The 13780-nt window shown below is 42.9% G+C and overlaps 1 protein-coding gene across 1 annotated transcript; it reads left to right on the top strand.

The window, feature by feature from the left end:
• Nucleotides 1–1753: 1753 nt before the first annotated feature.
• On the top strand, nucleotides 1754–13240 carry LOC129508266 (6-pyruvoyl tetrahydrobiopterin synthase). The gene is made up of 2 exons (XM_055323259.1): nucleotides 1754–1867; nucleotides 11938–13240. Exons 1-2 carry the CDS (start codon nucleotides 1754–1756, stop codon nucleotides 12370–12372), a joined length of 549 nt encoding a protein of 182 aa, XP_055179234.1. The 3' UTR covers nucleotides 12373–13240.
• The last annotated feature ends 540 nt before the right edge of the window (nucleotides 13241–13780 follow it).

Below are 13780 nucleotides of genomic sequence, written 5' to 3' on the forward strand. Positions count from 1 at the left end.
ATGTTTTCTCATAGGTTAAAAATTTGAGGGGCAGGCGTGATGTGTTAGAAATCTCCCGCTGTATGTTTCGGGACAGGTGAGTCTCAAGAGGACCCTGTGTGAACCTCTCTGTGCCCCCAAGGGGAAGCAGCAGCCCGTTTGCCACCACAGTTACTGTGGCTTCTCTGCGGCTCACCCCAGTGTGTCCTGCATGATCTCAAGCTCCTGTCACACAACCCTTGATATTTATATTTATGCACATACACATATATGAGTATACTTGTGTGTACACGTGCACATATATACTGTGGTGCGCTTTCTAGTGATTGTGAACTCTGAATTGTGTAGCAAAGCTGTAGTGGATGAGACCTTCACGTTGTTATGAGACACGCAGTTCCATTTATCACCAATGAGAAGGGGGGTGTCACTATCACAATGAGCAGTGAGACCAAATCAGTAGCAGACACATTTGCAGAGCAGGTTGGGATCTGTCAGTTGCTGACGGTGTTTCTAGAACTGGAATACATCGCAGCTTACTAACTTTTTCATATCTGTATCATCAGAAAGCTCCATCTGGCAAGCACTTCGGCTACTACTGAACATTACAGATGCTCTGTATTCCCTATGAGCCATGAAATCACCAGATGACCTGACTGCCTGCGTGGACTGGGAGCCATCTGCTCAATCCTGCCAGGAATCCAGGCATTCACCACAGCCGGCCATCATCTAACAGAAGTAAGATGAACATCAGCCTTCATGATGTCCGGAAGCCACAGGTGAGTTGCTTCAGTGAGAGGCCCGAACCCAGAACCCTAACCCCTGCTGCATTAACTATTCTCTGTCTGGCACAACTACGGCCATGTGACAGCTGTGGTAGAGGAAGATACGTGGCTGGTTTACAGAGCTTTCTGTACTTCACATGCTTGTCTTTGTTGTTTCTGATCTTACGGGAAAAGGATGCAGTGTTTCACCAACATAGCGTTTTCAATACAGGACTTTGACAAGTGTCCTTTATCAGACACAGGAAAATTGCTTTATATGCCTTCATTATTTTTTTCTAAGGAGAGATTATTGGATTGTTAAATGCTCTTTCTGCATCTATTGAGATAATCATGTGAGTTTAGTATTTTACTCCATCAGTAAGATATGTTGTACTATTTGATTTTCCTCTGATAGAACACCTTGTATTGTTTTAAGAAATCCCAGTTGCTAGTGGTGTCAATATCTTTCTATATGTTACTGAATTTGATTGGATAGCATGTTGTTGAGGATGCTTGTATAGGTGTATATAAAAGGTATTGATCTGAAGTTGCCTAGTGGTGTGTACTATTGGTATCATTGACACATGGTACATAAAACGAGTTGGGAAGTCTACCACAGTCCTCTAATTTTGGAACACGTCAGGAAAAACTGCCTATTACAGTTGATTTTGCACAAAGCAGGTGTTGGGATGGTGACACCCATGCAATGAAAGGTGCATAACTCTTATTCCTGCAAACCTTGTATTCTAATAACGTCCTATTGACCAGAAACCTTACTGACAACATAATCTGTGGAATCACATTGATGTTGTATATTATATGTATTATGCATTGTATTGTCTTAAAACAGTAAGTCCAGAAAAAAGTGCTGTGAAGTAGAACATTAGGGAGATCACGATGGGTAGCGCTGGTGTGCTGGGCCGAGGCAGCCCTGCCAGCCATCACCATGGGAGCCTCCAGCAGGACCGGCGCTGTGCTCACCCCAGTTCTCAGCCAAGGACATTTATGGTCACATGGCTGATGTGCACAAGTACCTGGGCATCACCACCAACATGCCCTCACATTGTGGTAAAACAGATGTGAACTCCACTCAGCTCCTGCAACTGTCATCCCCCTATGCTGTGCTGGTGTGGAATGACCCCTATGCATGGCTCCTGGCTGCCTCAACTTCAGGTATGAAGGGCCAAAGGGCTAAGGACTAATGCCCCAAAAGCAGAAACAGAAGAGCTACCCACAAAAAGACATTTCTTCAGACCCACATTGGTCTGGCCCACCTTCCATCCTGGGCATGCTGCATGAACAGGCCACAGTTCCTTTGAAAAGGGAACTCGGCTGCTGCTCCTGTGATGGGAAGAGGAATACGCAGGGAGCTGTGTGTGGGAGAAGCCCAGTCAGTGCCCCTGGGAAGCACGGTACAGGTGGTCAGAGGATTGGGAGAACAGACCAAGCTGAGGGCCCTGGATTCCACCCCAGTTCAGGTCTAGTCTGGATCTTTATCCTAAGGTAAGCGCTTTGGGCACAGAGTGATGTGTCAGGTGTGGGGAGAGGCCATTCCCAGGTAATCAGTCAAGTTCTGTTGGCAGGTGCTGGGAGCATGGAGGAGTCCCCGTTGTGAATCTGCTGGATGGGGACATGTTTGACACCAGGAGGGATCAGACAGGTCCTGAGTTCTCTCTAAGTCACCTGGGGGATGGGGCTATTCAGGAGAATGGTTATGCTTTCCCCCTCCCCTCTTATCTGATTCCAGTCTCAGGGACCAACAGACACCTCATACCCCCTGTCTCCTGTTCTGGGGTCCTGGTGGATGCCCTGTCACTGCTTTCACCAACTGCTCACAGACTAGCTGAGCTAAGCAGGAACAGGAGGAGGAATGTACCTGACTGACAGAGAAAGGAGGAGAGGAGGGAGGTCTGGTCCAGGGTCCCTGGAGAGGAATTTAGGGAAGCAGGTGCTGGCATGGACAGGACACCAGCGGTCCCTGCACCAGGTGAGGAAGGCTGCCCAGGCTGAGAGGGGAGGTGGGGCAACCTCAACCAGAATGTTCCAGGTCCTGAGCTTCTTCCTCTCTGTTCTGCCAGCTGCCTATGCGGGCCGCGGCTGCACCTGGCTACAGTGACATCTGCTACCTGGAAGGGATGGTGGCAGCCCATTCCTTGTGCTGTTCCTGAGAAAGCCAGTGATTTGTATCTTTCTATTATAATCCACGAGGTAGACCTTTTCAGGATCTTTTAACCTGAAAAATTCCTGGGATTATAATTTTAGACCTAGAGATTCCCCTAAAAATTATAGGATGTGTCATAATTGATCAGGTCAATAGATATGTTGCAGATTGAATATTCAAATTGTAGTGTCCAGGCTTTTTTGAGGAGAAAATATTTTCTCTCCTGTGTTTCCCTATCCTCACTGAGATATCAAGTTGGATGTAATCCAGAAATGGAAATAACCTGAATCTCTCCTTTTCCTTTCTAAAATATTTCCCTCTGTTGTTTTTACTTTATGTAGGTGTCCTAAAAATCCATTTCAAAGTCAGAATCATGAATATAAACACAGCTTATAACAAATTTATTCAAGTCTTGGAAAAAGATATAACTCTCTTAGTGACAGGTGATTCTCAAATGTAGATGTTTCCTCCCACAGGGTCAGCAACGATGTGGATGTGAGTCCATGTGGGTCACACCTCAGCTAAGCCCACATGATCTTTCCCCATGAACAAGATGGCTCTGTCCTCTCACACCTGTTGGAAGCTCACTTTGCTCCCAGGCAGGAGGCTCCTCTATCTGGGAATGCAGAGTTGGACTGTGTGCCAGCAGAGGAGGACATCTGTGTCACATTTCCGTCATGGCTCTGGTGAGCTGGTAAATGCTCCCTTTTCTCTCAATGCCAATTTCTCACAAGCAGGAGGTCAGAGAGCGATCCCTTCTCTTGTCACATGCTGTTCTCTGATGCCGGGCAGGACTGGCTTCTCTCTCTCTCTTTTTAAAAGATTTTATTTATTTATTCATGAGAAACACACACAGAGAGAGAGAGAGAGAGACAGAGAGACAGAGAGACAGAGAGACAGAGACAGAGGCAGAGACACAGGTAGAGGGAGAAGCAGGCTCCATGCAGGGAGTCTGTTGTGGGACTCGATCATGAGTCTCCAAGATCATGCCCTGGGCTGAAAGTGGTGCAAAACTGCTGAACCACCTGTGCTGCCCAAGGACTGGCATTTTCTAATGTGGATTTCCCTGAAGATCACCATGACCTTGGTCTTGGTGAATCCCTTCCTCTGCGAGGAACAAGCAGCTGGCAAAGTGGCAAAAATGTGGTTTGCCACATTTTTGCAATGTGGTTGCCCTGAAAGGTTACTTTGCTCTTTAATCCATGAATTTGTCACTGGAAATCCAGCCCTTTGGAGTGTGTTTACTGTTTCATGCCGTAGAAAGTGTCTCCAGAGGAGCTGGTCACTGCACACATCTCCACCTTCAGATCTCTAATGTTGTCAGCAAGTTGTTTGTAGACCACCATGTAAATGGGCGTGTTATCTAACCCAAAGGCATGATAGTAGAGAATGCAAAAACCTCAACATCCTATTCACTTCTAACCCTATCAACCCATATTTACCTCATGTTCATTCATCTGGTGTTGGCTGGTCAATGGAGATTCAACATGTGCAAATCCGAATCTAACATCTGTTGGTGGGACTCTATGGAAGACTCATAGAGGTTCCTCAGTAAACTAAAAACAGAACCACTCTATTACCCAGTTATCCCATTTATGCATATAAATCCAAAGAAATGAAATCATATCTCAAGAAATATCTACATCACTATGTTCATTGTAACATCACTCACAGTCACCAAGACAAGAACATAATCAAAGTATTCCTCCATAGATTAAAGGACAAAGCAAGTGACACACACACACAAATACATGCACATGCACAGCGGAATATTATTTAGCTCTAATGGAAAAAGGGAATCTTGTCATTTGTGAAAACTTGGATGAAATGGGAGGGCAATATGTTAAGTGAAATAAGTGAGCCAGAAAATCAATACTCTACAATCTCACTTGTATGTAGAATCTAAAAGGGGGTAACTCATAAGAACAGAGAGTAGATGGATAGTTACCAGGGTCAGAGGGTGGGTGAAATGACAAGATGCTGATCAAAGAGTACAGACTTCCAGTTATGAGATGAGTAAGTTATTGGGATGTAATGTGCAGCTTGGTGGCTATAGGTAACAATTCTGTATTGTATACTTGAAAGTTGTGAAGATGGTAGATCTTGGATGTTCTCACCACACACACAAAGAATGTAAAGTCAAGCGTGTGAAGTGATGGATGTTTTAATTACCCATATTTGGGGTCATCGTGTTACAATATATATGTGTATCACATCATGTTGTATACCTTGAAATCACACAATATTATATATCTATATGTAATTAAGGTGGAAAAACAAGGCAAATTCCATTTGTATTTCTTTTCTTTCTAAGATTTTATTTATTTATTTGAGAGAGGAAGTGTGAGAGAGAGACAATGAGAGAGAGAGAGAGAGAGACCCCATGAGTGAGGGGAGAGGCAGCAAGAGAGTAACAAGCAGTCTCTTTGCTCAGCAAGAAGTGAGATACAGGGCTCTATTTCAGGACCCTTGGTTTCAAATGCACCAAAACCCATAAGTTACCTAGGAATAAACCTAACCAAAGAGGTAAGAGATCTGTACTTTAAATCTCAAAACACTTATGAAAGACATTGATGAATTCACAAAGAGATGGAAAAACTTTCCATGCTCATTTTTGAAGAATACACTTTGCTAAAATGTCTATGGTACCCAGAGCAATGTACACATTCAGTGCAATCCCTGTCATAATACCATGGACTTTTTTTTTTTTGCAGAATTAGAGCAAATAATCCAAAAATTTGTATGGAACCAGAAAAACCTTGAATAACCAGAACTGGTACATCACAATACTTGACTTCATAGTATATTACAAAGCTGTGATCCTCAAGACAGCATGATATTGGCACAAAAATACACATGTACAAAAATGTAACAGAATAGAGAACCCAGAAAAGGATCCACAACTGTATGGTCGACTAAGCTTTGACAAAACAGGAAAGAACGTTCAAAGGAAAAAGACAGTCTCTTTGACAAATGATGTTGCAAATATTGAACAGCCACATGCAGAAGAATGAAACTAGACCATTCTCTTACAGCATACACAGAGATGAACTCAACATGGATGAAACATATAAATGTGAGACAGCGATCCATCAAAATCCTAGAGGAGAACACAGGCAACAATTTCTTGCAAGTCACATTTCTATAAGGAAGGGACACAAAGCAATAATAAGCTATTGGGCCTTCATCAAGATACATAGCATCTGCACAGTGAAGCAAATAGTCGACAAACTGAAAGACAAGTGACAGCGGGAGAGAAGATATTTGCAAATGACCTATCAGATAAAGTGCTAGTATCAAAGATCTATAAAGACCTTATCAAACACGAGACCCAAAAACAAATGATGCAGTCAAGAGATGGGCAAAAGATATGAACCGACATTTCTCCAAAAAGACCTAGATGTATCTAGGCAAAAGGCATGTAAAACAAGTCCCACGTCACCTGTCATCAGGGAAATCCAAATCAGAAGCACAATGCGATACCACATTACACCAGTTAGAATTGCTGAAATTAACGAGACAGGAAACAGCAAATATTGGCACAGATGTGGAGAAAGGGGATCCCTCTTCACTGTTGGTGGGAATGCAACCTGGCCCACTCACTCTGGAAACAATATTGTGGTTTCTCAAGAAGATTAGAGATACCCAGCAATTACACTCCTGAGTATATATACCAAAGACAGATGTGTAGATTCCCAAGAGCATACTTTCACTTAGAGAGTACTGTGCAGGAAATCTACATCTACAGGAAACACACGCCTGAGTGAAAGAAAAGATGAAGAAGCAGGCAAGAGCAGAGAAGGACAGTGATGAGTCAGATTGTCCCAGCCAGGGCTGCAATAGAACCTTTGGGAGCCCTGGTGCTGGGTGTGTTCTCCAGAGTCGTACAGAATAGTGGGTAAATGTCCTGCTTCTCTGTTACCCGCATGCAGGGGTCACCAGAAACAGGCTGCAAACAAGAAGGGGGCAAGGGGGCATGTCTCTCCTGTGCCAGCTCTCTTCAGCAGAACTAATTCCTGTAGCAGCAGTTTCCAACAACCATCACCTCTGGGGAAATGAGGGCTTCAATCCTGTAGGTAAAAGATAGGAAATCTGGTTATCACTCATGACTTCTAGACAATGACAGACTCAGTATCATTATTTTTCCCGTTGTGACCCTTGGAGAATCAAGTTAGGTGGGCAGACAGATGCAAAAACATACCTGCCCTAGGGAAGAAAAATAATGTGTGAATAGAATACATGTAAAGGGAGCATACAGGATAGGACAATGAATTAAGCAGAATTCAGTAGGAGATGACTATTGGATAATATTACAGAAATCTCTAGAGAAAGAGATTGAAAGTGAAATCTTTAGTTTATGAGTGATGGCAGAGGAAAGGGTGGAGAGGTATAGGAAAGAAGAGTAGGAGATGCAGAATGAGGAGGTAGTGGGGGTGTTGAGAGAGTAGATCTCATGAACAGACTCTCACTGTTGGCTCAGCCTGCCTGGCCTCTCTCGACAAGTGTTAGTGGCATCACCTCCATCTCTCCTCCTGACTATTCTTGTCACCTGTTTCAGGCGCTCCTTCTGTTAAATTATAAATAACCCTTAAGATCCCTGAATGAGACAATAATAGTAAAGGACTTCCAATCTGGAGCACTCTGCTAAGGTCACAGGCTACACAAGAACTTTTGACATAAATTTTCATTCCTGGTCTCAGGATCTCCGGGCAATCTGTGAAGCTAACAGGCACTGAATGTCCAATCCAGCAAGTGACACTCATTCTTGAAGCTTTCCATTACTTAAATAAACATCAGAAGAGCTGACCAGGGGTCTCTGACTGTGACCTTGGTCCTGTTATAAACATGATGAACAGAAATGGCCACTAATGAAATCCTTTGAACCCATTCAACCAAGGCTTTGTACTTGTCATTCCCTCACTGGTTGTTTATCATCTAAGGACAACAGGGAATGCTCTTTATCTCCATCCCCTTTTCATTCACTGTCATCACTTCTACAGTTTGTCCATCTGTCTGTCCATTCAAACTATTGGGTTACTTTTGTTCCCCACATTATAAACACAGGTGAGCTGGGAAGTGGCATGATTCACACTACAGGTTTGAATATTATTTCCCTACAGTCCTCTTGATTGCCTTCCCTACCAATGGAAGTCGTGGAGAAAAATCCCATTAAAGTCACCTGTGGGAGGCATTTTGCAAGCACTTGGCAGAGAATAATATTTTATTGAGTGAGGAAGAGTTTCTTGGGATCCTTTGTGACTCCAGCAAACCACAAGCTAGAAAGAGACACTACAATTCTGAGACCTGGTGTTCACTTCTCGTCCCACTCCTCCTACATCTCTGCCCACACTCTCTCTCGAGAAAAACTCTACTCTTCCTACCTGTTTGGGAGTTGTCCATTATGGGCTGCTCCTTGATTTTCCATCTCTGAGACCCATCACTAGGGTACCCAACATGAATTTCTGTGATCCAAAACCAAAAACTCTCACAACCCTGCTCAAGTCACTGCCCGGGGAACAGGGTTATCTTCTTTGATACAACTGCTCAACGTTAACCCACAAGTGTGGGTGTACATGAAAATGCTTGGTTTTTAAATGCTCAAATGATGGGGGAAATCAAAAGTCCAGTAAACTTGCCCCACCCCCGATCATATGATTAGAGGTGGATCACTCATTGGGTTGAGATTCAGGAGAGTTATTATATTTATCATTACAATGCTTCCCCTTCCATGCTATGTGATGTGGTCCCAGGGAGAACTTGGAAAAGTCCTGTAGGCAGCAAGTGGACCACTTCTTGGCACCAGAAGTTGAGAGTCAACTATAGATGGAGAAACCCATGCCATGCTCCATGGTGGTCTTGCCACAGACATCCTAACATACACACTATATTCCTCATCTGGTCCCAGATTTGCACCCATGATGGACTCAAGGTTCTTGGTCCTGCCTAACTCGGGGATCTAATGTTTCCTTTTGAATGTTCAACACTAGCAGGGGTCCATTATACTTCATGATGAAGCGACAGTGAAGATATTCACTGAATTGACCTCCTCCCTCAACACCACAAGTCAGAGATCTATGTCCATTCCTTGAATAGGGACCCATCATGGATGGCACTAGGTCTGACGGCTCATGGGGTCATCTCAGCCCAGATATCCCGTAGACTCAATTTCTTGCCTGGGTAGTTCGGGTCTTTTCAAGAGTTATGGAGAGGAAAGAGAATGCTCTCTGCCAAAATTACCTACATTTTGACCTGCCTCTTGGAACAGAGGTACAGCATGACAGAGTTTGCAGGAAGACTCATAGGTCTGAGGGCCCTGGAGAAGGACAGGTGGCAGCTCCCCCTGAATCCCCACAGGGAAGAGAAGAGAGAGGGTGAGAGGTTTTGTGCTCACTTCCTCATTTGTCTGTGTCACTGTGGCTATTGCTACTAGCGGGTGTAAAACAGTAATAATCTGCCTCATCCTCAGACTGGATGTTGGAGATGGTTAAATAGCGGTCAGCCCCAGAGCTGGAACCTGAGAAGCGACTGGGGATCCCGTCCCCCCTGCTGTGGCTTCCATCACTGTTAACCTTCATCAGATACCGAGGGGCCTTCCCTGGTTCTTGTTGTTGATACCAGTAAATAAAGTAACTGCTGTGCTCACTGCTCAGAGTGCAGGTGAGCTTGACCGAGGCTTCCAGGGAGGCAGATGCACTTGGAGGCTGGGTCAGCACGGGCAAAGCACAGAAACCTGAAAATACAAAAGACAAGAAAGATGTTGAATGAGCAGAAACTGGCCAGGGGTTTAGGGGTTCTGTGCTTGAAGGGAAAGGTCAGGGAGGTGGAATCCACCTGTAGAGAAAATGAAGGGCAAGAGGTAAAAGGGGACCCAGTCCATGGTGGGGAGAGGCTTCAAGGAGTTCTGCTCTGAGACTTCTCACTCGGGTCTGTAGTCTCCAACACCCATCTTATCCTCTTTGTGCAGTTCAGAGAAGGAGGAGCATCAGATGCAAATCTATTCTCTGTTCTTCAGTGTGTCTGTCTAAATAACCTCTTATCTGAACCCTGTACCCAAAAACCTCACGCTGGTAATTTCCTGAGGTCAGAAGAAGGACCAGGTGTGAGTTTCAAGAGTGGAGAGATGATTTTACACAACACAAGTATCTTTACAGGAAGCAGCAGTCACACTCTTTGCACTTGAGCATAGACAAGGGGATTTGGTCTAACTGGGGTCACAAACCAAGACCACAGTTCCCTCTGGTGTACCCTGGGAGAGTGTGACCCTACATGTATTGGCAGTTCCTCATAATAACTCCTTTTGAGTCACCCAAGAGATGCCAGAACCTTGATGAGTGTTTATATGCTCCACCTAAATTCGGAATTTTAAAAAAATAAACAGCTGTATGCTTCAGGCACAAATGTTCCACCAATTGTTTAAATGAGGACGCTAACATTGTGAGATAGAATGTTTTGTCAGCCTCACCGAGTGATGAGCAAGTGGTTTCCAATGCAGGACACAACCCAGAGCCCGAGTTTCCATCCGTCCCTGCTCTACCCTCTTACTATGCTCCTTCTCCCCTCATCCCAACGTTTTTGGGACCCTCCAATCATAATCCTCTATTCTTTCTTCCAGTGTATGTTCTCCCTGAGTCTGTTCAAAAGGGTGCTGGGATGTTCATGGCGTTGGAGTTAGTGTATCCCCGGGAAAAACAGCTTGTTGGCTGTGAATCTATACTGCAAGGACATTTACCCTAAGGAAACCTCATGCATTGAACCTGCTCTGTCCAATGTGCATCCTTAAGGTGTAGATAGATGCTGAGAATGATATGTGCCTAGTCCCAATAGATATGGGCTGTAGTTATGAAGGATCCATGAGATTTCAAAGACTTAGTATAAAAATAATGTAAAATACATCAATGTTTTTACATTTAATTCATATTGCATTATATTTTCAAGTAATAGAACTAAACAAACTATACTATGAAATCAAATGTTATTCATTTTTTTTCTCCTTTAAAATGTAGCTACGCTCTGCATCACTTGCCATCAGGGAAATACAAATCAAAACCACAATGAGATACCACCTCACACCAGTGAGAATGGGGAAAATTAACAAGGCAGGAAACCACTAATGTTGGAGAGGATGCGGAGAAAAGGGAACCCTCTTACACTGTTGGTGGGAATGTGAACTGGTGCAGCCACTCTGGAGACCGTGTGGAGGTTCCTCAAAGAGTTAAAAATAGACCTGCCCTACGACCCAGCAATTGCACTGTTGGGGATTTACCCCAAAGATACAGTTGGAATGAAACGCCATGACACCTGCACCCTGATGTTTCTAGCAGCAATGTCCACAATAGCCAAACTGTGGAAGGAGCCTGGGTGTCCATCGAAAGGTGAATGGATAAAGAAGCTGTGGTTTATGTATACAATGGAATATTCCTCAGCCATTAGAAACGACAAATACCCACCATTTGCTTCAATATGGATGGAACTGGAGGGTATCATGCTGAGTGAAGTAAGTCAATCCGAGAAGGACAAACATTATATGTTCTCATTCATTTGGGGAATATAAATAATAGTGAAGGAGAATATAAGGGAAGGGAGAAGAAATGTGTGGGAAATATCAGAAAGGGAGACAGATCGAAAGACTCCTAACTCTGGGAAACGAACTAGGGGTGGTGGAAGGGGAGGACGGCGGGGGGTGGGGGTGAATGGGTGACGGGCACTGAGGGGGGCACTTGACGGGATGAGCACTGGGTGTTATTCTGTATGTTGGTAAATTGAACACCAATAAAAAATAAATTTATTATAAAAAAGAAATAGAAAAAACAGAATAGAGCAACTTTTATGACAGTAAAGAATGTGTGCAATGAAAATAGCCAAGAAGAGAGTACTTTTTTAGTAATTATTCCCACTTAGGGCAGATTTTAAAGAGTTCCTGTGGCACAGTCTTGTGGAAGTATTCAATAAATTGTACAGTGAAGATATGAAGTATCCCAGCAAAATTAACAAAGCCTGAATCAGAGTGGAGTTGATATAAGGAAAGTTTGGAAATAGGGCGGCGGCGGCGGCGGGGGGCGCCGCCGGGCGCGAGTGTCCCGCCTCGTCTCCTTCAGCGCCACCCACCGACTCCACAGCAAATCTCTGAGTAATGAAGAAAACTTGAAACTCTTTGGGAAATGCAGCAATCCAAATGGCCATGGGCACAATTATAAAGTTGTGGTGACAGTGCATGGAGAGATTGATCCTGTTACAGGAATGGTTATGAATTTGACCGACCTCAAAGAATATATGGAGGAGGCAATTATGAAGCCCCTTGATCACAAGAATCTGGATCTGGATGTACCATACTTTGCAGATGTGGTAAGCACAACAGAAAATGTAGCTGTATATATCTGGGAAAACCTCCAGAAATTTCTTCCTCTGGGAGTTCTTTATAAAGTAAAAGTATATGAAACTGACAATAATATTGTTGTCTATAAAGGAGAGTAGCTTTTAGGAGATAATACTGTAGAAAGACTAATTTCTTTCTATATTTGAAAAAGGTCTTCATCCCCCTGGACTATTAAGAAGTCATCACCTACTTGTTATGCCTTCACACTGTGTTCTAGAGTGCCCGACTGATTGAAATCATTGTGTGTAGGACCTGTTGTAATTGAAATCTATCTTAAAACCAAACTTGTAAAACATTCTGATTATCATTTAGAGAGTCTTTTATCTATAGATTAAAAATCACTTCATTTTCAGTAAAATGTTGTGGTGTGGAGTTTGAAAGCAAAATAGATCAATTTTTGTTTTTCCGTTATCTCATTTTTAATACTCAATTTTTTGGTATAATATAAATGGCAGAAATGTTTATAAGACTTATAGTAGGTGAAACTTAAAAATACAGATGACCACAGAGTCCAGAAACTGACAACATATACTTCTTTCTTGATTACTTCTCAGATGTGTAAGGGCACAAGTTTATTCAGTGAAAATGAGACACACAGATCACCTTGGCAATGTGTTGTAGGTGGATATACAGGATTGATGAAAATACTGCTTTAAGTGAAATTGTTGACTGCAGTTTTGCACATCTTGTTGAACTATGAATTGCTAGTGAGGAACAGCATGTTCATTGAACATTTGTTGGAATATCATTGGACTATTATGTATATTTGTGTATGTTTCCAGACCTTATGGCCACCTGAACAATTTTAATTCAGAAAACTGAAGAATAGTCACATATACTAAATCTTATTAAATAACATGAAAAGGATATATTATACTGTAATGCATCTCTTATATACAGTTTTTCCTAATTGACCTCATTTTGTTCTGATCATTAAACTTCTACCTGCTTAAGTTGAACTGTAAAAAAAAAAAAAAAGGAAAGTTTGGAAATAGATGAAGTCATCTAAGGAGACTTGTAGAATGTCTAATTTTTAAGAAAGGGCTCCATAATGGAGAATAAGGATTCTAGTGGAAGGAAGAAACTTGTACAATCTTGATTGATGTCAGCGCTGCAAGTTCGGCTGTCTTTCTCAGTATGTTGTATTCAAAGGATACAAACAGGGATTTGAAGGGGCACATGCGCCCCAATCTTATAGAAGTAATGTTCACGATAGCCAAAATATGGAAACAGCCCAACATCCACTGACAGATGAATGGATAAAGAAGATCTGGTATATACATACAATTCAATATTCCTCTGCCATCAAAACGAAAAGAAAAGAAAAGAAAGAAATCTTACCATTTGCAATGACTTAGCTGGAACTGGAGGTATTATACTAAGTGAAATAAGTCAATTGGTCAAGGACAATAATCATATGATTTCACTTATATGTGGAATATAAGAAACAGAACAGATGAACATAGGCAAAGGGAAGGGGGAAAAATAAGATGAAATCAGAGGAGA

This window comes from Nyctereutes procyonoides, unplaced genomic scaffold, assembly GCF_905146905.1.
Source record: "Nyctereutes procyonoides isolate TBG_1078 unplaced genomic scaffold, NYPRO_anot_genome, whole genome shotgun sequence".
Lineage (NCBI taxonomy): Eukaryota > Metazoa > Chordata > Mammalia > Carnivora > Canidae > Nyctereutes > Nyctereutes procyonoides.